Consider the following 25565-nt stretch of genomic DNA (forward strand, 5'->3'; position numbering starts at 1 on the left):
CACTGTCTTCAAAGTGATTGTTTACAGCTGTTAGACAGAGCCTTTGATGGAAATGTGGTGATATAAGAATCCTTTCCGAAATCGTTACAGGCTTCTTCTTTTTTTTCTCGTTCCCCTGCATGTTCAGTACCGACAAGAGGATAGGTGGGGATGAGAGCATGTGTTGCTAAATGTACGACGATTATCGAGCCGCACACTCCCCCACACCTCTCTCCCTTCTCTAGACTCATCTTTAATCTCCTCTGGGTATGTGATCCTTATCAGCGAGTTAGAGGCAATGAGGGAAAGGTCTTTAGTGGTCGGGAAATCATTGGCAACATGTGGTGAAAGCTTTGAGATGTTGTCACACTTTAAGTTGCTCATAAGCTGTTCAAAGAGAATATGCGTACTCCGACGGCAACCGCTCTGTGAGGAATTGGAAGAAGAGGGCCTAGACTCTGGGCCTGTTTCGTTTTTTTTTCTTCTCACAGAAATTTCTTCCTCTGATGAGCTGTCAAACGCTCTGTCCGTGCAAGACGCAGAAAGCCTGCAGGGAAAATATCATGCCAGAAAACAGGGAATGTAAAGATCAGTATGCAGTATTTTGGGGATACTTTGCCTTTAACGGGGGAATGAGGTCGGCACTTAACGCAAGCCAGATTCGAACCTGCGTCCCAATGAGCACATGCTGTAGGCACAGTGCCCATAATTATTTTTTATTGATTATTTTTTATTGAAAATTTATTCTGACATAATTTTGTATATTTTTGTTTACTAGTGGGTGCAGGACATTATAGTTAATTTATGTAAGTGAGGATAGCAAAATAAAGTAAACTGTGACATATAATACCCAAAAATTCTTCACACCGTGGACTATCAGAAAAATGTATGCAAATTTGGGAACAAAAATTATTCAGACACTTTGACCTGACCAAGTGTTTACTCTTTAATTGCTAATGCGACCTTTTTACACCACAGACTGAACACAATTAAGCATTGCTTGATAATTGGTTGATCTAAATTGGTATTATTTAATTGTGTACTTAAATTTAACAGCTAACAACTTACAGCTATTCAACCTAATTCATTTGTGAGACAGTCTAACAGAAGGATGGCCAAAACCAGTGAAATATCAACTGAGTTCTTGTCATATTTTATTGCCATTATCTAAACTATAGCGAATAAACTGTGAAAATGTGAGAAATGTTGAAGGTGTCTGAATAAATTTTGGTTTGACTATACATATAAATGTAGTTTACTTCATTGTGATTTCTGGTGATAGAGCACCTGTTGCACTGAGATTCCAATGGTGGACATTTCTTCTGGCTGAACATGCAGTCTTAATCCATGATCAACCAGCGACTACACTGAAGTATGAGAGTCTGGAAGCACATAATGATCTTTCCCAAAGTCATCTGTGTGGATTATCTCTGATTTGACTTGTGGGGTCTTGGTCTGGGAGGGTCTGAATCAATATTGGCACCGCGCTGCATGAATTGTGCCTGTTGATCCAAATGTGAGGGTCTTATCTGCTAATCTGTGCGCTCAGGTGTTTGGTGGGGAGCGGACATCCTCAAGACAAACAAATTGGGTGTCTAAAGGACTTTAAAGTCTCCCCCTCCCCAATCCTGTTTAGTCTGAGTCTTTTTTCGTTGTAATTTGAATTAGTAACTCAATAGACTTGACATAGTCTTGGCACTGTAATTTCACCTTAATGATTCATCATACACACATTCACTCTCATCATAGGATTCACAATAAGCTCTGTTTATTAACCTAGTCAGCCGCCTTGCTGTACATTACCTTCCTATAGAATGAAAACTGATTTGCTCTAGCGCTCTGCACTGGTGACTCGACTCCTGATTGATTTCAAATTGATTTGTTAGAAGGTGCTATACAAAATTATTATTATTGAGGTATTTTAGAAGGCATCTTAACAGTCTTAACAAGCAGCCGATTCGATTTAGGAACTGAGCAGTAGTGTCCGCTAATACGTAATGTAAATGACTCTTCGGAATCGTTTTGCTACTCAAGACCAAGAGTAGGAAAGGGGAGATCTGTAGCCCTACAGACAAACACGATCTTGTGTTTTGTGTCCGATGGTAGTACTTTTCCTCATTGAGTTTGTAGAGGCAGATCGTTTAAAAAGGCCCAGATGTGTCTCAACTGCGTATTCTACACTCTAGTCTCTCTTGTGCTTTCATCTCAGACCACAGGACAGAAATCCCCTCCAGAGGACGCGTAGCATCCTAGTATGTCCATCCTATCTGTCCGGTCTGGTGTTCCCCTCCGCGGCCATACTCTGTTGCTCGCCCAGGCTAATCAGGTAATGTTACGGGGGATTGAAAGCAAACCCCTCCACCCCCCAACCTGGTTGGCCTTCGCCTGCTCACACTGCGGTGTTGTTTTAAAGCGCATTCTTTCGGCGCTGAACTTGGAAAGGTATTAAAGTGGGATTAGGGGCTCCTCCACAATCCAGTGCTTGTGTCATTCACTGGGCTGCTCTCTTTCACCCCCTCTCTCTCTTTTTCTTTTACCCCCTCCTCTGCCCTGTTTGATTGTGGCGATCAGTGGGAGTTGAAGTGACTGTGCCTTTCAAAAGGAAAAAAAAGGGGTAGGGTTAAATCCCTACTCCACTGCTCCCTGCTAATTCCCCTTGTTCCTCCAAGAAGGATTTACTTCTGCTGCCAGCTTGTGAAAGGCTTTCTCTGCCCATCCGAAAAGTTAGCCGTCGCCTTCCTGCGGAGGTGTGGTTGCTATAGCAGGGGCGTCATGCATGGCTATTCCATCAGAGGTCCCGCTGAGAATGGGGAACGGGTCAGGGGGGCTGACGACAGCCAAAAAGTCCGGATTAGATGTCGGGACAAAGCCAGGACAGGAAGATTCCAGAAGGAACAAATGGGAATTACAGCAGCAAAAATAATGCAAAGTGACAGAGAGGGGAAATAGAAAAATAATGGCTTACAAGATTAGGACGGGTGGGGGAAAAGGAGGTGAGAAGAAAAGAGGCGGATGAAAGGGAATGTTTTCATTTGGATGAGAAGGATCCTGAGAGCGGGGCGGCGTCGAGGTGAGCGGGCGAAACTAGAAAGTGTCACCACTGCTCAATAGGGTTCATTTCCTGTGCTTTCCGGCCTTTATCGCCCTGGAATCTTTGACACGGATTCACATTGTTGAATAAACATTTGATTGGGACTGAGTCATGACAGATCCATTATTCTGTTTGACTTGTTTGACAGATCTGGCATGTAACTGGTTAATCTAGTCAAAATACTGTGTCAGCCATCGGTTAATATGAAAGTTGTGTGTGTTTGGATGTGTTTAGATAGCAGAGATTCCATAAATATGATGGAATATGCAAAATCATCTTGTTATTGTTACCCACTCATCTTTTTTTAATGTTCTTTACAGATGTTTCAGAAGATCATATCATAGTGCTGTGGTCTTCATGCCAAAAATGACAACCATGCTAATCTTCAGTACTTGCTCAATACATGATTTGTTGTGGAAAAAAAATATATGTATTTTCATGTGATTAATGAAATCTGTATGGACATAATTGCTTTAACAATAGGGAGTAACCACAACAGATCAGGCTGTGTTTAAACACACAATGATGAAGGTGTATTCCTTAGAAATATTCATTTGCTTCCTTCGCTCAGATTGGAGAAACGGAGCCAGGTAGACGAATATCCCATGAGCACAAGAGAATTGTCGACATGCCAACAGTTTGGTTAGGATTAATAGTTTTCCTCTGGCAAATCAAAATCTTCTAATCTTCTTATTGTCCAACAATAAATAAAAGATTATAAGCTTATGTACAGCCTGCTCCATATTGTTATACTCCAAAAAAAAAGAGGTTGTTAAACTTTTTGATGCCAAAACCCCCTAAATATGATGACCAACTAAGCTAAAAGCTAAAATCTCATGGCAGCTGTGTATGTTGATGTATAAAGACCCATTTATGGTGGGAAAAATTATACACATTTATATTGTAATCTGGAAAATAGTTACTAACTTGTATAGTATATTGTAAAGTATTGTATAGTTACTATGTATAGTATCTAAATCTGTCATGTAAATACATCTGTGGGATTTGGGATGTTTTCATAGAAATCTAGTGGACACCAATTTGAAAATTCCCATATCTCTGAAATACAAGTTTAACAGAAACTGAAATAATCATAAAGCATAAGTTTATAATACCTACAGTATCCTCCAATGAGCATTTGCCAGTGATTTTCCCTACATTAATAATGATGCAGCTCCATAAATGACAAGGCATTTCCACTATATGCTACGTCGGTTTATTCTCGTGACAGCTCAAAGGACGCCCGTAGAATCTCTGACGTGCACAACAACAGTAGCGACAAAAAAAAAAGTACCCAGCTATACAAACTCCAACAAACAGCGATGCAGCTGGTCGTGTGTCCAGCGGGCTGTCATTATCAGTCCCCCATCACCATCTCACAATGAAATTACCATCACAAAACCCACCATATTTACACATATTCATCTGGACTCATATTAACACATATTCATCACTGTCAACCAACCCTGTCCACCATCAACAGAATATGATGATGGGCATTCTCCCTGTCTCTCCCTCCCCGATGAACAATGCCACAGATGAAACGTAGAGATACGCACAAGCGCCGGGGCAGCTGTCCTACCAGCCAGATCAAACAAAAGAACCAAGGCTAATAAATCAGCTTTTATGGGCTGGACACTGTCACACACACCCGCTTCCTGTAGAGGTGGGCTCCCGCTGAACCTCAGAAGATGAGAGCGAGATGGCAATATCTCTGCCTGTAATGAAAGCAAAATGATTTTATCGACACCCTTAGGAGGAAATGAAGGCTGCGGGGGCGGCCGTGGTCTGTTATGTAAACAGACATGTATTGTGGCACGGCGTATGATTTTAGAGTATATCTGACGGGAGATGAAGATGCAGGTTCACAACGATATAGTGTAAATTTGCATACAATTTTATTATAGTATTTTTTCTCAGATCAATAGGGTTGTTGTTTGATTACTAGCCGATATCTCGTGAAATAAAATGCAAACACTTTTTAAGCCATCTTCTCTAAGAAATAACTTCCCGATTCAGTATCATTGTGTGAGTGGCGGTGGAGCCAGGGGCGGATCTAGAAAAATATTTATGGGGTGGCGAGAGGGGGGCAGGAATTTTTGAGGGGTGGCAACATATGGCAGACGTATACTGAATTTAATCACAGTTAAATTGGCCATAACTTGTAATTCATTGCTGCCAATAGGTATGGGTATCGTTAAGGTTTTAACGGTAGGCCTATTACTACTCTTACCGATACTCAGTGGCGCAACCACCCAGTGTCAGAGGGGTATGCAGCAAAAATGAATTGCTCCCCCCACCCAAAAAAACAACAACAACAACAACAACAAAAGAAATAAATAACTGTGCCTTGTAATGTGATAGTTAACAGACAGTACAAAATTGTAATTTCATAATATCTGTGAACTATACTTCACAGTGATGAATTCCCTGTTGAGTGTACCTCTGTCCCCTCTAGGGGGGTTCGGGGGCATGCTCCCCCATAAGAAAATTTTGTGCTTTTTAATGTTGAATTCATCAATCTGGTGCACTTTGAGAGTTCAAAATTAAAAGCTCCAACCCATATTCAGTGTGCAAATTAAACAAAGAAAAATTCAAACCTTTTTTTAGTAACAGTAACAGTCTAGATTACACTACTAGCCTACATAATAATAGTTATAATATTAATCCCATGATAGTAATCGCCATATATTGCAAAACAAATGCACTGAAAAATAAAGGAAACTTTCATAATTAGTTTTGTACTAATTTCTATACTTCACATTAAAGATGTGATTGGGCAAGCCCAGTGTCAATCAATAAAAGAACCAATGGGCCGCTGATCTACGTGTTTAATTAATAATGTCAAAAAAACCTAACGCTGACTTTTTTTTTGGCCAATGCATAACAACGGCACAAACCCAGCGTCGCCAATTAAGCAAAACAAAACAAAACGAATGGGCCACAGATGTACGAGTTTTATGGGCCTTTAAAAAAAAAACGTCTATTAGATGTATCGGCCCAAAAAGCACGCGACCCACCGGGAATCTAGCCTACATGCGTGGACGTCACACTTTAAATCCTACCTGTTGCCTTTGACCACCCACTTATTTAGAACACAATTAATATTGCTTTATATTTTGAAATGTAAAATTAATATATATAGCAAAAGAAAAAGCAATGCTTTAACAAAACAAATAAAACATGCATGTTATGCAGAAGGGTGCAGGGTTTTCTGTTTTATATTCAGAAGACATAGGACACCAAAAACAAAGTACAAACATATGGTCAAACAAAAAAAGTATACAATTAAACAAATATACAAATTATATACCCAGTGCTTTAATTTCAGTAATGTCTACTGACATTACTGTTCAGGAGTAATATGGGCTAAAAAGACATCTAATAAAGTCAGATTTAAAATAGCACTGCATTCATAGATAGATTAAAGTTATAAAAGCCAAAATTATTCATTCAAGAGCTGCGACTGATTTTCTCTTTGCCTTTTGTTGTTTGATTCACATTAATGGAGCAATCGTCCGCAGGTTTATTAGACTGCTGCCTCTTTAAGACCAAATGCAGATCTAATCATTATTACGCATCATATTTTCTCCCAACTATTAACGCCCATTAAAGACATAAACTGTATTTAAGTGAATAAACTGTTTAAGTGAATCTCCAAGACAGCCATTTTGACATATTTGATCGTTTAGATGTGCACACGAAGCCCAAAATATACGTTACTTCTCGTTGCGCTGTGTTTTGGAGCGCGCGCCGCATTTGGAACAGCGTCTATTGCGTCAATTTTGGTACTTTTAATAGCCTTTTATTATCAAACGCGTCCCGCAGTTTGGCAACAGTATAGACTACATTTTACAACAATCACCGATCATGCAAATTGTGATGTTATGTTTGGGTTTTAGGGAGATGACAGCGCACCGCTGTGAAGGGAAGGAAGTTGCGCTAGACAGAATGCAGCTATACCACAAATATATTATTTTTTATAATCATTGGAAGCCAAAATCTAAATCTAAAATAAAATTTGTTTAATATCACAGAAAGTGTAACCATTTAAATGTTTAGTTCTGTCCTCAATAACAAATATAAAATCAGACAGATCACATGCACACACCAGTTAGGCTATGTTTAGACTAATCCTATTGTATTTGTTATTTCCCCAGTTGTAACCTGGTTTCATTGCTGTGATATCTGAGAGGAACTGAAATTAATAGGACTGCTTAGCTAATCAAATGATCGATCTCCTAACTGACACGGTGTGTTGTAACGTAACGGCGACCATCAGTAAACACAAACAATATTTTATATATTTTTTTTTATTATTATTATCTTACAAATCACGAGGGAGCGATTTGACCGCTGATTTTGGCTAACGTAATAGACTCGCTGTTTTTGCTGATGCTGAATCGTCTTTAGCATACAATACATTCAATACAAAAGTAACTTTAAGTTAAACGTGTGTTTAAACTACACCTGGGGAAACTCACTTCACCTTCAGAGGCTCTGGTGCAGCTCAGTCTCTCCAGTCGGGTTGCAGGGCCACCGCACCGCAGCAGACTCGCTGTGTGTGAGCCAGACTGAGCGAACGCCGCTCTGCACGTTTGAATCAGGGACGTTAAGTATTTTCTACTCAAGTGATGATGCGTTTAGGGGCGCCCAGGAAACAAAGGTTTTTACCGTAAATGCCGTCTTATTTTCAGCCGGCCTGGCTGACATCAATGGGGTGGCAGCTGGGGTGGCAAGACCTTTACTAGGGGTGGCAGCTGCCACCCCGTGCCACCCCAGTAGATCCGCCCCTGGGTGGAGCCTGTCTAATCACTGCAGTGAGTGGGGTAAAGCCAGTGGAGCTGAGGGCCCACGCCGCTGATTGAGGTTTGCTGGTGCGTTGGGTCGAGAGGTGATCCCGTATTTCCTCCCATTGGGTTCTGCTGAAGCGTTGAGGGGTTATGCAGGCTGCATTAACAGATGAGCCAGTGTCAAAGCAGATCGCTCAGGGGCTCAGCCTCATGCCCCCTGCCCCCTTAATCACCAAACTATGATGGACAAGCATATGTAAAGACATTCACAGTGCTGTGATGCCTTCTGACTCTTTACTCTTATGTTAGAAGTCATTATTTACTCGCGTCACGTCATGTCGTTTCAAACCTGTATGTGGTTATTTTTTCACCATAAAAGTAGTCTAAATATATATTTATTTGTTTGTTTGCTACGTGTACAGGTATTACTCCCAAAAGTTGTCAGTGAGATAAAAAAAAACACACTTTATTTTACAGTGTCCTTGTTACATATGTTACATGTATACTTACCATTGCAATACCTGTAGATTATGCATAATTACATGCAACTAACCCTCAACCAAATCCTAATCATACCCTAACTCTATAGCACTGTAAGTACATGTTTATAATTAATATTACTCATTACTTAAATATATAATTACATTGTAACAATGACACAATAAAGTGTAACTAAATAGATCAAAATTGACAGTTAAGACATTTATGAAGTTCTATTTTGGTAACACTTTACAATAAGGTATCATTTTATTAACATTAGTTAATACATTAGTTTACATGAACTAACTATGAACAATATATTCCTACACCATATATTAATCTAATAAAATGTTCATGATAGATCACAGTGCATTAACTAATGTTAACAGATACATGTATTAGTAAATGATGAGCTTAACATTAACTAATGAAGTTAACTAATGTTAACAGATGAAACCTTATTGTAATTTATCTATAATTTAAATTCAAATAAATGCTGTCCTACTTTCTACAAAAATATATTGTTTTCAACATTGATCATAATAATAGGACGTTTCTTCACCGAATCAGCATATTAGCATGATTTCTGACAGTGTGACACTGAAGACTGGAGTAATAACTGCTCAAAATTCAGCTTTGCCATCACAAGAATTGGTTACATTTTATAATTTTTAAATAGCAAACAGTTATTTGAAGTAGTACAGTTTTACTGTATTTTTTTTTATCAAATAAATGCAGCTTTGATGAGCATAAGAAACTTCTTTCGAAAGCATTTAAAAAATCTTACCGACCCCAAATGTTTGATCGATGGGTTCAAAAGAAAGTATTGACCTTGTATTTACTTTATTTGTTTTTTTGAGTTTTTATAATTTTTTGTCTGTCACTTTCTCAGGTTATTTGCGACCAAATGCAACGGGTGTCTGGAGAAGATCGCCCCCACAGAGTTTGTGATGCGGGCGCTGGAGTGCGTGTACCACCTCAACTGCTTCTGCTGCTGTGTGTGTGACCGACAGCTACGGAAAGGGGATGAGTTTGTCCTGAAGGACGGACAGCTGCTGTGCAAGAGCGACTATGAGAGGGAGAAAGACCTGCTCGGCTCCGTCAGTCCTGATGACTCAGATTCAGGTAGAAATAAAGGCTGTTCTATACACCATAGACCATGATGTCAATGTATTCATAAACATTATTATTAGGGGAGATATCATTCTCATCCGAAGACTTTCTTTCTTTTGCAAATACAGAAGATGATATTCTGAAGAATTTTTTTTTACAATGAAAGCCAGTGGGGTTCAAGACAGCTGACTGTTATTTCAATTGACTTTCATTGTATGGGCAATAAAAACGTTCTACAGAAGAAAAAGAAAGGGGGGAAATGTGTGCAAAAAGTGTAGAATATGGCCCCTTTAAACAACTATAAGTGGAGGAAGAGCAGTTCTGACAGAGAGAAGCCACACTGTGCTGTCTGATGTTGGCAAGTTAAGTTGCTGGAAAAAGATGAGCTTGAATCTCTGAGTGACAAGAGGGATATCAGGCCCTGCTCACCAACATCCCCTCACTCCTTATCGGATGCCCTTTCCCTCACTTCACCGTAATGATGCATCTCGCCAAGCCTCACTTTTAACATCCCCATGTGGATTTCATTTAAACGTGCGCAAGCACGCAGCAAACTCTCTTAAACGCAGAGAAATTTGCTAGATGCTTCACCAAGACTGTGTTGACTTTCTATGACGTTTGTATCTTTTCTATTCTTCATTTATAATGTTAGATTTTTTTTTTATTTTTTTTTGTATGTGTGTTTGGGTTTTAAGTTGACCTGAACACAAGAAGTGAAGTGCAATTGCAAGGAATTCATTTGGTTTGCAGCACACCACACTACTGACAAAAAAAGAGATCAGAAACAGATGCGAGAGAGGACCAAATCGGCCCATCATGTTTGTATCTCCCACTGATTACTTAAAAAGGCCAAACCATTTGCAGACCTAATCGCCAGAGATGTTCACTGCTGATGCCACAAAAGCCACTGGTGCCAAATTGCAGAAGCCCTTAATCTCGAAAAAGAGTCACGCTGGGAACGTGCCCATTTGGGTTTTTATCTTTTGAACTGGGCCACGTTATGGAGTTTGGCACCTTTTTTTTTTAATTACTATTATTATTCAATAAAACACAAGCTGATGTGGCTTATTGGATGAAACCTCCACCCACTGAACAATAAAGACAATCCCCCGTTTGACTATAATAATTACAGTATGAAAGCCAGGAGCCATTTTGTGAATATGGCACATTAGCTGGACCTACTGAGAGAGATTACCACGACACAGGGCAGGCTTGATTAACCCGCCCGAGGATCACCTAAGACTAATTGAGACACTTTGATTAGTTCATATGAACAGGCAGTGTACATTTTGTGATATGAGGCGAGATATCAAATTGAACTTATTGGATCTGTGAGCTTAAATTGTGCTTGTATAGTTTGATTTGACTTTTTTTGCCCTATGTTCTGTGAGCATGTACACTGTTTGAATTTGTGGTTTTGCTATCTGTTTCACTTCCCCTGGATATTAGACCTCATTTCCCATAAGTACTCCACTTTCATACCTTCCCCCAAAACGTTGTATCCGCTGTGTGTTGGATTCTTATCAAAGATTTATATAGTGTAATACAGCCAAAGCTGTGCGCTATTAATTTGAAATGACACAATGTCCAGTCCAATGACAAATTCACATACTTCACAGTCAGAGTTGCAGTCTTGCAGTGGATGTGGCCCACTCGTGCACTAATAAATTGATAACAAAAGAATTAAAACCACATGTGTCTCCTTTCATTATGGATGCACTGTGACTGAATCTCCGAAAATTGAAAAGAACAAAAACATCTATTTATCAGTAGGTTGTCAAAAAGTTGCAGAGTTTTAAAAGTAAATACTGATTCTTCTGAATGATGGATTTCCTTCCAGAGAAAAGCGAAGATGAGGAACTGGATATCAAGCCGGAAAAGGGCTCAGGAGGCACTGGGAAAGGAGATGATGGGAAAGACCCAAGAAGACCCAAGCGACCACGTACCATCCTCACCACGCAGCAGAGACGCGCATTCAAGGCATCGTTTGAGGTGTCTTCCAAACCCTGCCGGAAGGTGAGTTCCTCTAGATATGACTTTCCTTTCTCTTTCTATGGAAGTCATATTATGAGATAAAGTTTAATATAGGAAATAGTCTCATTGTGAGATATAAAGTTGCAGTTGTGATAGTCACAATTACGTGAAATAACGTTTTGTTAACAATATATGAAGTTAAAATGTTTTACTCGTAGTTGTGATATATGGTCACACTGTAACATGTAGTCACATAAAGTTAGTCAAAATAGTCAAAATTTCAACAAATGAAATCAGTTGTGGGATATGAAGTCACTATTATGAGATATCAAGTCGCAATTATGTGAAATAAAATTGCAATTGTAAGACATGAAGTCACATTTATGAGAAAGAGTTGCAATGACAAAACATGCAGTTGCAATGTAGTCGCAATTGCATGAAATAGTTTTTATTTAACGTAGTAATTTTAAGACATGAAGTTGCAATTGAGTCGCACTTGTAATATATAGTAACCTTAAAATAGTTACAATTGTGATAAATGAAGTTGCAATTGTGAGATGTCAAGTCACATTGCAATAAATAGTGAAATTAACAAGAAAATGTTGCAATTGTGAAATATCAAGATGCTATTGTTAGATATGAAGTTGCAATTGTAAGGTCAAGTTGCACTAACCAAAAAAGTTGCAATTGCACAGTCACATTGTTTGAGATAAAGTCTCAATAGTGAGAGATAATTCTGAGCTCTCTGAAATGGGTGTCCATATATAATATACAGACTCTTCACTAAAGACATAAATGATTTTTTGTGTGTGTGTAATCTAGGTAAGAGAGACGCTGGCTGCGGAGACAGGCCTGAGCGTGCGCGTGGTTCAAGTGTGGTTCCAGAACCAAAGAGCTAAGGTGACTACCTTATTAATCATCCAGTATTACCCGCACAAACCTGATAATGTACATCCAAGGACCAGATAACACAACAATTTGCAAATAATCCTCCAACAACGCACTAAAGTCCTCGCAACCGCTGCCAAAAGGGAAAGAGCGAGTGAGGCTCGAGACAGCAAATCTCAGTCGCTATCTGCCTGAAGCTTAACCTCTCGACGCATTCCACAAAAAACTCCCCAAGAGTTCGAGAGAGATGTATTCACATCCATCCTGCTCTTACGTTAGCGTCTGAAACCCACCTCAGAGCACTGATTTTATCTTCAAAAGGCTGCGGATAATATAATGCAGCCAGATCAAGCTTGGCGTAGTTCAAGCAGAGGTGAACAACAAGGAGCATCTCTCTTTAGATAGCCGAGAGTTGGTCTGGGGAGTCGCGAAGTTTTCTGATTGTGCTTTTATCGTTATTTTTTCAGATGAAGAAGTTGGCGCGGAGACAGCAGCAGCAACAGGAGCAGCAGAACTCCCAAAGGCTGGGCCAAGGTAAAATGTCCTAATATGAACCCGAAGGCAACCAGATTGGTCCGAAATACAACTCTAAGTTGATTTGTTGAAAATCAACAAACATAAATAGCATTTATCTCCAATCTCCAGACGTTTTGTTGCGTTTTTGTAATTGAAATGTTTTAAATGCATCTGGAAATCAGATTAGCCAAAGCATTTAATAAAGAACACATTTGTAGAATTTTAACTGTAGAATTTTCTGCTGATTTCAGTGAGCGCAGATTCAGTGCGGGCGTCTTACAGGGAGTTTTACTCCATCTAGCTGTAACTGGTTTGAAAGAATATCCAAGGGTAGAAAGTGAGGTATCCCATCTGACCTCCTTCCACATCATCCCTTGCAGTGTGAGTTGTGTCCACCCTGACGCTGACCACTGGTCGCTGTAGATTAGGTCGAAAAACGAGTGCAACCCTTGTGTGTGGATGGAAGTGTGGAGGTGGATGAATTAATTTACGGCATAAGCGCATTGAAGTTGCCTCCACTTTCCCGTTCCCTCCCCTGCTGGAAGTGACCCAGCATCCTAGTTTTAGTAAAACGGTTGTCTCAAGTTGCCATGCAGCCGGGGGCAAAGGATGAGCCACTGTGCGTCTGTGATCTTCACAAATTCACGGCCTTCATGTTTTTAAGTTGCTGATCATGCTTGGCAACATTCCATGTATTAATACCATTTTTCAGCAATGCAACAAGGCTAATTTTTCATTTTCGAGTGTTAAAGATCTAATCCGTTAAGTAGTGTCTTTTCGACAGTTAATATGTTGCTGTGACTATCCAACTGGGCTTCTGTAACAGATGAGTTTGGATGAGACTGTCTGGAAAATGGAAACGTGAAGAATATTATTCCAAGCTCTACGGAGGAGGACAAATGTTTCCTCTACAGCTCAAGAGTCTTAATTCCTGTACAAATATTTGTTGTAAGGCAGTGGAGTCCATTCCTCCATCAGTCATATTTATTTATTCGCTCTTTCTGCGTTTCTCTTTAGAGACTGTGGAAATCATCATAATGCAGTTTTATTTTAGAGATAAAGTTTGAATACAGAGAACACATTTCCCTCTTATGGCTGTGTTGGATAAAATATACACCTTATTGTACTTAAGGCTTAAATTTTAATAATCAAAACATTTAAAGCCAACTTGACTGTAGGTTTATGGCTAAAAACATTGCTTAATAAATTTAAGACCTTTAATTTAATGTTTACACAAAGTCTGTTTACATTCTATATCCTTATAGCAATACATTTTTATTGGTACTTAGGAAGACTACATTTTAATAATCAAACATGTTAATTCTACTGAATGTATGTGCCTAATAATATTGCTTAAGACCTTAACACATTTTATTTGCATTTTAGATCCTTAAAGAGACATATAAACATGAGTTTTGTTCTTTGAGATAAGAGCTTGTCTTCCTGTCTTAATTTTCTGGAAAACTGAGGGTTTATATTGACATTTTATTGCTGAACAAACTCCCTTATGCCTGCTCCCCTGCAAAGCCATAATCCAGACGATCATTGAATCATCTTCAGTGATAAACCACAAGCAATAATACTTTTATTTTATAGACCGATGTTGGACTATTCTCATGATGCATTCATTTATGGAGCTTTGACTCTGCTGTGTAGAGCAAAAAGATCACTGCCGAACATCAGAAGTGTAAAGTCATCACATTGACACTAGTTTCTCTGCGTTTGCTTCAGCACTTTTGTGGTCTTTGGCTGTGTCACATTTAATGGGATAATTCAAGTCAGATAGTGATCCATCTTTGGTCATGAACCCTACCCTCATGAACCAATAGAAATCTTTTCTCAGAGAAACAAAAGAAAATGATAGGGTGATGGGGAGAGAGAGACAGCTAGGTGTAGATGAACTATTCTGGTGGTCTGAGATACTGAGAAGTTTTGTGAAGTCAGACTCCCCTTTGGGAAATACCAAAGCGAGGCCATGATGTCATGAATCATGGAATTGGGCTGGAATATGTCATCCGATGGAGCCCCATGGTTAATACATCGTTATATTTGTTATCGTAAATCCTATCTGTCTTGGTTATAAGTGTCAGCTTTCCAATAGCTTCAGCTGTGGGGCCAGTGATTGGTGTGAAAACATTCTAGAAAAGACTGTGCTGTGTCATTTTGTGGTTCAAGGGCATTTATAAGATTTCCTGACATCTTACAACTTTATGTAGGTCACAGACAGAAAGAAAAGGAGGGAAAAAAATGTGATTAAAAAAATCGTACATTAAAAATAAAAGTTTTTCTTTGAAAATACTTTGTGGATGGTCATGAAACCTTTAAAACCATTTAAAAAAGGTTTAAATTGAATTATACTGGCTCTTCTACAAATTGATGTATCGGAATGGTAATGCGTTTTATATATCGCTCTCTGCAATGTCGGACACATAATGGTAATTATTATGATCAGCCTTTTGCTTAACTGCGTTATCAAACAGCTAATGTAACACAAACCATGTTCCCGTTCGCCATCTCAGAGTCAGAGAGCCGCCTTCTAAAAATCAGCATTCTTAGAAACGCTTTGAACAACTTAGGATGTCAGAGGAGAAAGGCATATAGTTCATCATAACATAGAAATATACATCATATACAGAAGTCACATGCTATATTGCTAAATGTACCCAATTTTCAAATCAACAGAAACATAGCGGGATAACCTAGCTTCTCTTGAGACTCCCCTGCTTTGCAGCTGGTAATGAAATGCTAAAGCACGCCCCAAATTTTGACATGATTGGTTATAAGGTTTGTGACGTAAGAAACACCAGCGATTTCAAACCGCGTTTTTGAGACTGTCTTTAGATCACCGCCATTTTAAGAAGAAAATACTCAACTGTGTTGACTGATGAATTTGTGCATGGTTTGCTTAAAGCCTATTAAAAACACCACATAGGAGACTTATTGACCTTATTGATACAGTCATGAGAGTCTGTTTTTTCCCCTGCATGTTGGTTGGACCACGTTTGATTTGGTGGACAATTTTTATGTTTATAAGCTGTGAAGCAGTTTTCATATTTTTTTTCAATATTGTTTTTAGAAAGGGCCAAAAAGAAAAAAGCATCACAGTATTTTATTTTTATTTTATGATACTCAGAAAAATCCTGGATTATGGGTTAGAAAAGTGTCAGTGTGGTGAAACTCAGCATCAGATGTCTTTGCATCAGAGTAGAAGATGTAATGGAAACTTGTGGAAGCCTGTAGAAATGAACTGCAGACATCTTTCTTGCGAGAGCTCACCACTCAAAAGCAGAGGGCTGAGATGGTGGGCTCCAGACTGGAAGCCACAAGAGTCATTCCTAACCCTCGGCATTGTGTGTGACTCATAGAGAACTGCCCTACAGGGCTGGTGTCACAGCGTCTTCTCCCACTACAGAACGAGAGTGTTTCTTGTTTGTTGGTTTTCATGAAATTCAACTTGATTTTGAGGCCAGATACCAGACCCAGCCTTGATTTTTGGAGAAACCCAATCCACAGAAAGTACAATGCTTACAAAACGAAACATTAATGTTTTGCATTATGTACAGTTGTTAAACTAACTACGGCCTCCAGTTTGCAGAGATGATGTCAGTCATCTCTACCGTGAGAATGTCGCAAGGGCTGATCAATGTCTTATTTTTCTCCCCTTCCAGAGGTGATGTCCAATCGGATGGAGGGAATGATGAACTCCTACACACCATTGGCTCCAGCCCAGCAACAGATGGTTGCCATGGAGAACGGTTACAGCACCGATCCATTCCAGCAGGGCCTCACCCCTCCTCAAATGCCCGGTGACCACATGAACCCATATGGTGAGCATCAACCCATGAGCTCTGTCATGTTTGCTCCCTGAAGCTGGGGCATGTGTTTGGACCACAAGGTTCACAGAATGCGACCACACCACCCTTCTTTCCTCATGAGATTACGCAAGCACACCCCTTTATTTTGAAGTATTCCTTCCAAATGAATTCAGCATGTTTCAAAACCATACTCGCCCTATCCACTGTTCCCAGAGCTACCCGTTCGGTTTATTCGCTCTGGGTCTCGTAGGGATTAATGGTGTAGTCTGTTATGCTGTGTGACACTGTCTATTGGATGTTTGGTAAAGAGCCGAACGATGATCTGTGGTGCGGCATGTAAAAACAACAATGGTTAACCATGATGACTGACGTTTAAAGTACCATGGGAAAGCATGGGTCTGCTAGCAAAACAACAAAATGAGCAAGACCATTGAGAGCTAGCTAGCCACATGCGCATTTGTCAAAAAACAAATAGCATCAATTAGTAATTTATAAATGCCATTATGTTTTTTGGAGAATTGAACCCCATGACATTTTAAAACCTAAACGTTCAGGTTCCTTCTTAAAAACCTTAAATTATCGAATTTTTTTGTGAAAAAAGGCACCTTAGCATAGGCTTTTGGGGGACGTCAAGGGTCCTCTCTTAAGGTATCACTTCCTTTTTTACCTTTTTATCTCTTTTTTTTGCATGTTAGTTGCACCATATTAATAAAAAAAAAACATTATTATGTTAAACTGCCTAAGTTTTCTGTCTGCTAGCAAAACAACACAATGAGCAAAACCAGTGACATTCGCCTCCGTCAAAATCTGGTATAACGTTTGTTTAGGAAGCGAACATTAATTCCTCAGAGTGAGGCGGTTTCTGGACAACTACAATTGTTCTCTGTATTATTGACATTACCTTCAAGCATTAGCCACATAAATCTGGAGACATCGGTCAAAGCATGGGTCTGCTAGCAAAACAACAAAATGAGCAAAACCATTGAGAGCTAGCTAGCCACATTTGTCAGAAAACAAATAGCATCAATTATTAATTCATAAATGCCATTATGTTTTTGGAGAATTGAACCCCATGACATTTTAAAACCTGAACGTTCAGGTTCCTTCTTAAAAACTTTAAATTATCAGATTTTTCTGTGAAAAAAGGCACCTTAGCATAGGCTTTTGGGGGACTTCAAGGGTCCTCTCTTAAGGTATACTTTTATAACTTTTTTATCTCTTTTTTTGCATGTTAGTTGCACCATATTCATTTAAAAAAAAACATTATTCTGTTAAACTGTCTAAGTTTTCTTTTCAATAATTAAATTTTTCATTCATTTTAATGAAGCTTTTTTATTTCATTATGTTATCAGGACTGTTATATCACTGTACCATGGGTCAGCATCCATGGGTCTGCTAGCAAAACAACACAATGAGCAAAACCAGTGACATTCGCAGTCGTCGAAATCTGGTATAACGTTTGGGTAGGAAGCGAACATTAATTCCTCAGAGTGAGGCGGTTTCTGGACAACTACAATTGTTCTCGGTATTATTGACATTAACTTCAAGCATTAGCCACATAAATCTGGAGACATCGGTCACAGCCAGCCTAAAAACAGGTCCCAAGTGTCTTGTCATTCATTCTCCTGAATGGCAAGGCCCAAATCCCCGGTCTCATCACACTCCAGCTTGGGTTTTATGGGAGAACAGCAGGGACAGACAACATTGCCAGCTCATTAAAAAACCATAGGCCATCAACCTGTCACTGTCTTGCGGAATGGTGTCATTAAGTACTGCAAAGCGTATTACAGCTAACTGTGCCCACAAGGAAAATGATAGAGCGGGAAGATTAGCTCAGAAGTAAACATTTGCTATTAGCTCGGTTGTTAGAGAGAAACCATTCAGTTTAGCAATATCCGATTGTCTGGAATGGAATCCCATAACAAATACATAATTGAACAGTCATAAATTTAATGTTGTTTATTTGAAAAGAGACTTTTAATGTAAGGGTCTATGATCATTAACTTTCCAAAGAAGTTCAAATTTACTTCTTTCAAATGTACATTGTGCGTGTGTGTGTGTGTGTGTATGTGTGTGTGCGCGCACGATGGTAAGGTACTGTCATTGAAAGCTCGCACCATGTGTGTGTACATATTTTCTCATAAATACAAATGTTTTTTGGAAAGTCACACCATATGACATTTTACAACCTGAACTAACCTTTCCTTCATAAAATCACTTGCTCATAAGGTACTGCACAGTTGGTTGCACCACATTAAAATATTTAATAATAATAATAATTGTTAATATTATTTAATTTAACATTCTCATTATAGAAGAGGTATTCAGGTCATTGTATGTCTGATTTTATTACGCATTTTTTTAATACAGATAAACATTGACCCGTTTTCTCTTTCCTCTTACCACAGGAAATGACTCGATATTCCACGACATTGACAGTGACACTTCGTTGACCAGCCTTAGTGACTGCTTCTTGGCCTCATCCGAGGCGGGCTCAATGCAAGCGAGAGTGGGGAACCCCATCGACCGACTCTATTCCATGCAGAGCTCCTACTTTGCTTCATGAAAACCTAAACAGACAAGGAAATGCAAGAGTGGGTCACTCGCTGCAGCTCACTAGTCAGACGCCACCTATCAAGGAAATACAACGGAATCGTCAACAAAGCTTAAAGACGAGACATCTAAGATAGACAAGCAGGCAAAAACAGAAAAGACAAGTGAACTTGAAGACTTACGGTCCATATTTCTCTGCAGTGAAGTGCCAGCTCTGGACGCCCGGGCGCCTGAGGCTGAGATTTTTTTTCTAGTTACTTGTAGATTGTTTGTACATGACTTTCTCAGAAGTAGCATTTCACCTTATCCTCATTGAAAAAGAGTATTGATGTACAGTTTGACGTCACTGAAGCATCAAGCCTCGACTCATGATTTCCTGCCAGGAGAGGCAGAAGATCAAGACACAAAGCTCATAATGCATGAATCCATATCTTTGTGATTGTTACGTTTTAAAAAAAAATGGAGAAAAAAAATATTGTGTTGTTCAGATGTTAAAATGTGATGTTCGGACTCATAATTTCCTTATTTTCATTATGTTCAGCATTGCATTTTTATCACTTTAATAGGTTAGCCCTCTGAAAGACAATTTAGAAAAGCTTAGAGGGGTGATATGTATAGTGTATCTGCATTTGTAAGTATGTTAGTGTGTGTGAGTGTGAGTGTGAGTGCGTGTATGTGTGTGTTCCAGTCAACTCGGCCTGTGTGTGTGTGTGCGTGTGTGCGTGTGTGTGTGTGTGTGTGTGTGAAATGGTAAGGTACTGTCATTGAAAGCTAGAACCATGTGTATATATACTTTTCCCAAACAAATCTGTTGTGCATGTTAAAAATGGAGATCATTCTATTTATTTAACTAAAACATGCTTTTGAAGGTACTTAAGAAACTGAAAAGCTTTATTTAAAAAGGAGAAAATCATGTTTAAGTAGCTGATACATTAATTTCACGTCATTCTTGTATGTGTTTTAATTAGAAAAAACAATGTATCTTTATTCCAGAAATGTACAAAAAAAATTTGCTATTTATTTGTTTCAGCCCTGACATTGCCGAAAAATACATTTCCAAATGCGAAGATCGCTAATTTGCCAAAGTCTGTTGGTAGAATGAATAAAGTCCTTTTCTCCTTGATTTTCTAGTGTCCACAAGGCTATTTGTGTACATTATTAATAATGTTTTTTTTTTCTTTTACTTCTATTTTTGTTATTAACATTTTATTTTTATTTTAATATTTACCGGATGATTTTGATTTTGTTTTGTGATGGAACTTAATGAACTAGAAACTAAAACAATTATTAAACATTTTACTGAAATTAAAATGAAAAAAGAATATTGACAAAATCTATAGTATATCAATGGTACTAAAACAACAGAATGGAAACAATGCCTGGTAAATTTACTATTCTGATTTTTCAGAAATGTTATTCTTATTTATAGTTGTAACAATTATTTAATAATATTTATTTATTAATTAATTAGTATATATTAGGTGATAAATGTGTCACTTTAGAATGAATTTATTAATTAATTAATATTAATATTATAATTATAAATAACTGTTTAATTAATGGAAATGTAGTTAATTGATGTTAAGTTTAAAACATCCCTTCAAATATAATAATAATAATAATAAAAATAAAAATAATTAAAAAAACACTATACAACTAAAATATTAACAACACACTCAGACCAAACAAAAAAGCATAATGGTGTGCACATTTCAATTCATATTCCATCTGTCACACATGCATAATTATGAAGCCTGAGTGGACGTTTTCTATTAAGTCAATATGTTTACCGGAGGATATAATCTGTCTTCTTACAACAATAGGTTTTGAATTACTGGAGATGGGAACAAAGCTTTGCAAGAATGAGTCATACGTGTTCTCTGGTGTCACACTATCACGCATCACATGCCACACACTGAGCTCATGCATGCGTGTTGGTACAGCAATGGGAGCTCTTGCTTTCCAAGTCGTACAGGCCGTAAATTAATCCAGCGCAGTTTTAGATTCCTCAGCAGACAGAGGCCTGAAGGCCAGATCTGGTACCAGCACTGCAAGCACTCTCTGATGATCAAATGGTGGTATATCTCCCATCTTATCTTGCTCTCATCTGCCATCACAGGTGTTAGTAGGTGTGGTTGTTCATCTAGTCTCTGTCAGAGCAGGTCTTATCAGCAGATTCACCGCAGGAACTCCTCCAAGCCTGGATCTACAGTGACACGGCAGCTCCTCACATGCAAAGAATTGGGAAGTGGGTGGCACTCTGTTCGACCCACTGACCTTTCCATGGCTTCCTCTGGAAATGCATTTCTGTCATTCCTTCCAATACTGACCACCCACTTTTTACACTAACCTTTGCATTTCAATGAGGACTGTCACTTACATGTTAACCCTGGATCATGCTAAACCCTGGGTAAACGGAATCCTGGGTTATCTTAATTCAGGTTTCACACTGCTCAAAATGTACCCAAGGTTAACAATTAATACTGGGGATTCTTAAGCTGACGTTTCACACTGTATATTCCTAAACCCTGGGTTAACATTCTTATTTGCATATGTGGGGTGTCAGTGTGACTGACTGGACAAACACAGCACGTGACCTGTTTACATAAAGGTACTAGCAGTGTACAACCTAATATTATATATTTCCAACTGAACGACCACGTTTTTCCTGAATGGACTTTTCTAACTATAAAGGTAAGAATGAAAGTCTCTTCACCTCAATTGATGCGTTTTTGTCACCATTTTACATTTTCCCTTCAAAAGCTGAAAATACTGTTTATACAACACACAGTGTTATTGTGCCTCTCCAAAGCATGTAAATATGGGGCACATGAACGGCTGTCTGTTGCTAAGCATCTAGTCGTAACATTCTAATATGGCATGGTTTCACACTGAATGTACAAGTTTGTCACCACAGTGCGGAGTTAAAGTCACCATAAAATCTAATTTGACCTCTTATTTTTAACGGAATATTGCAGCATTTATTTTAAATTATTCATGCACATCTTTTTTATTTTAAATTATTGCGCTCTTATAATCTTTAGTCAACCCATCGCTCACATGAGATCGCAGCAAAATGATTCAATAATCCAATGAATTCCCGATGGACTAAATCAAGTCCCTCCCTAAATTATTTTCTTGTGTCACAAAAGGGAAGAAGCAGAGCAGGGTTTCAGGTTTTATTTTTAAACTAATTTACAAGGGTAACATTTTCTTCTACCTTGGGTTAAAGAATGTCCTTCTTGGTTCCATCCCTGCGAAGTAATAGGGAGTACAGCTCATATGTACTTGAATGAAGAAAACATATTTTTAAAGATTGTGTTTTACTAACATTTCAAATCAGCAATAAAATCTAACAACAATACCATCATATTTACCAAATGATGTTTTATTAACAAAGTTCGGGAGGAACACATTCAAGTGATCTGTCCAATCAGCACTAGAGGATGCTTATATATATGTAGCCGACTCACCTATATTCCTAGTTTTCAGTATCCCTCCGCCACCCCGACTCCTCACTCTTGGAGACTCTTTGCTGGTTCCTATCACAGCCAGGGATACAGTGGGATTGCTCTGGGTTCAGGCCAAAATACTGAGCTTGGAGCCCTCTCCTCGGACAGCAGACCAAACACGCATACTCCTTTTACTCAGTCTGATTACTTGTAAGTGTGAACTCATGTAACCTGCTTTATTACCCAAAATGCTAAGATAGATACTCAGCCCTAAGGCTCCAAAGGGGTTTTGTTGTTGTTGATTGCCAACGTTGTGTTGTTAAACATTCCCAGTGGCTACCATCTCTGATGTTGCTGTCTCTCCAAGGAGGAGCCTCACACAGGGGATGCTCAACTCCAAGGGAATCACAGGGGAGCCTAGCCTTACTTTAAGACCCCTGAATTATGGGTAGTCTCGAACCCTGCTTTTAAAAGGGGAGCCAGGGATCCTACCTTACACTTATAGAGTGACAGATATCAAGGAGGGACGCCCCGCAGGCGAACTTCCTCTACTTATTAGCATTGTCAAACCAGGGTCATTCCAAGGGGAGTGGTATCCCTACTTCAAGACCCAACCATAGTTGGGGATGGAAGTGAATAAAGTAGAGGGAAAATACTGCCCATTTAGCTTGTTCATCTAGCATCAACCCTTGGGCCCATCCAAGGGGGAGATATGTCCCTTGTCATTACTCAGCCAGGGAGGCAAACAAGAGAAAGGCAAGCTACAGGTTGCAAATAACTCTCATCCACATACTCCAACCCCAAGGATGTCCTACTTAAAAACTCCAGTACACAGGGGTAGAGCAGTTCAACCCTGACTTAAATAAAGGTACTTCTCCAGGACCCACTGTAGCTAGTGCTTTAACTTGAGATAAACTAGCAAGGCCTACAACACCCACCCGTCAAGACCCAACAGTGATTAGGGAGGAAGGTAAATGAAGTAGAGGGAAGTTATTGGCCTACATACTGTACTCCACTTCATCAACCCTAAGGGGGTACCTCCCAAGCACCCATCCAAAGGGAAGCATACAATTTTACTTTAAACCCTAACATGGGGAAAATATAGCTCAAGCCTGGGAAACAAGACACTTCAGGGTATCAGAGTGGATCAAGAGAGATGTCAGACACAATCAACCTCCGCCCATAGCCACTGACCAATGCAACTCTCACTTTGGGAGGGATGTGAAGGGGACCGGATGTCCTCAGAGGAGCATACTGAACCACAGCACTGCTCTGGACTAAAAAATATAGTGGAATGCAACCTTTTTTTAGGTTGCATCCTGCATGAAGGCAGAACCCAACCTCAGCATTTTTCTATACCCTCACAAATCACCAGGTCGGGAAATATCTCCTGGAAAAATCTGAGATCAAAGCATTAAACATCTTATTACAGATGTATCTCTTTGACATCTATAGCAGCCATTAAACCCAGTTTCATTAGCGGTGTTCTTTGTGGCACGGATGGCTAGATCTGCCTCAGGAAATACAACCTTCACCTGTGTGTGGACATCAGAGGGGGTGGGTTTATCAATAACATCAGCCTCAACTTTCTCTCTGCATCTAATTCTTCAGAATCAGATATTCCACAATAGTCAGTTTCTTTTCTTCTATTTTTGAGATTAGAAACGAACTAACTCCCCTGCAGCCGAACGCGCTCCGTTCAAGATTTTTATCATTCTATCGAGAATCAAGCGAGAACAGAGTCTTCTTCCAGGTGCATCGCTATGAGTGCCTTCAACTCTCCCGAAAGCTAAACGTGCTTGTGCAAATCTGACTACTATCCCTCAGGTGAGAATCAAGGAAGAACAACGCGTATTACCGGTCTCTTTCGGGCAATCTCGCGACTGCATCATGCATCTTCTGAAAACAAAAAGGTTGATGACGTGTGCTACGGGGCTCCCTCTTATACTTCCGGGCGCTCCGCTTATGACTTCATGGGCTGTCGCCAGCAAATAAAACTGGAGTGTGTTTACACATGCCTCAGACACCGGTCACACTGATAACGTTTCTCATAGTGCCGATCTAAGACGCAGTGTTGGTAGTTCATTTAGTTCATTTCACATATTGTAGAGTAAACAAACACTATCAAAAAGACAACTGGCTGTTTTAAAGTTGTGATGTAACAGAAATAGTGACAGAGAGATAAGTCTGTCATTTCACAGGAAGACAGAGTTATTAATTATTTTTTTTACAAATTAAAAGGTTAAAAAAAAAAGAAACGAAACGCAACATTCATTAAATAATTATTCACAATGCAATCAATACATGCATTTAGAAAATAACTCAAATTTCTGTTTCATGCCAACTTTAAGGCAACTGAAAGGTGGAACATTCTTTCCTCCACTCATTTTTCAAGAGTGACTCATCTCCCTCTTTATAATGCTGGTACATCAGTTCAGTGTAGAACATTCAAAGGGTAGATTAATGATTCATTTGTGATTCATTCCTTGTCTACCAATAATTTAGAGGTTTAAAAAAAACGTAGAGCATCTGAGTGAAAGTGTATGTGTGAGTCCTCTGAACGAGTGACACATCAGTTCAGATGGGACTGTGTTTACAGTACACGTACCTGGGAGGAGGGGTCATTTATCAATAATTAATCAAAAGAGGTTTGGACTGCATTATTATAACAGCACTTTCCAAATCCAGTTGACTACAATGAAGTTATACACTTCAGTGTGTCACTTTCTCTTTCGCTTTTTAGTATTTTGCATGCACATTTTTGTTTGTAGATGCCGACTATCATGCTAACCTAAAATATATATACCGTACTGTATAGTCAAATTTGAGTGCTACAGTATGTACATTCTCTGATCAATGTTTTTTTGTGTATAAAATACTAAATTAAATCTGTTTATCATATAAAGCAATC

General features: G+C 39.0%; 1 protein-coding gene across 1 annotated transcript in view; it reads left to right on the top strand.

Moving 5' to 3' along the window:
- lmx1bb (LIM homeobox transcription factor 1, beta b) overlaps nt 1–20324 on the top strand; it is a 69669-nt gene extending 49345 nt beyond the window's left edge. Inside the window, exons 4-9 of the mRNA XM_084389165.1 lie at nt 9236–9468; nt 11297–11472; nt 12253–12330; nt 12786–12852; nt 16503–16661; nt 19058–20324. Of these exons, the coding sequence (XP_084245291.1) occupies nt 9236–9468; nt 11297–11472; nt 12253–12330; nt 12786–12852; nt 16503–16661; nt 19058–19215 (871 nt within the window). The 3' untranslated portion in view covers nt 19216–20324. The remainder of the gene's footprint in view (nt 1–9235; nt 9469–11296; nt 11473–12252; nt 12331–12785; nt 12853–16502; nt 16662–19057) is intronic.
- The last annotated feature ends 5241 nt before the right edge of the window (nt 20325–25565 follow it).

Source organism: Rutilus rutilus, assembly GCF_951802725.1.
Source record: "Rutilus rutilus genome assembly, chromosome: 19".
Taxonomy (NCBI): Eukaryota; Metazoa; Chordata; class Actinopteri; order Cypriniformes; family Leuciscidae; genus Rutilus; species Rutilus rutilus.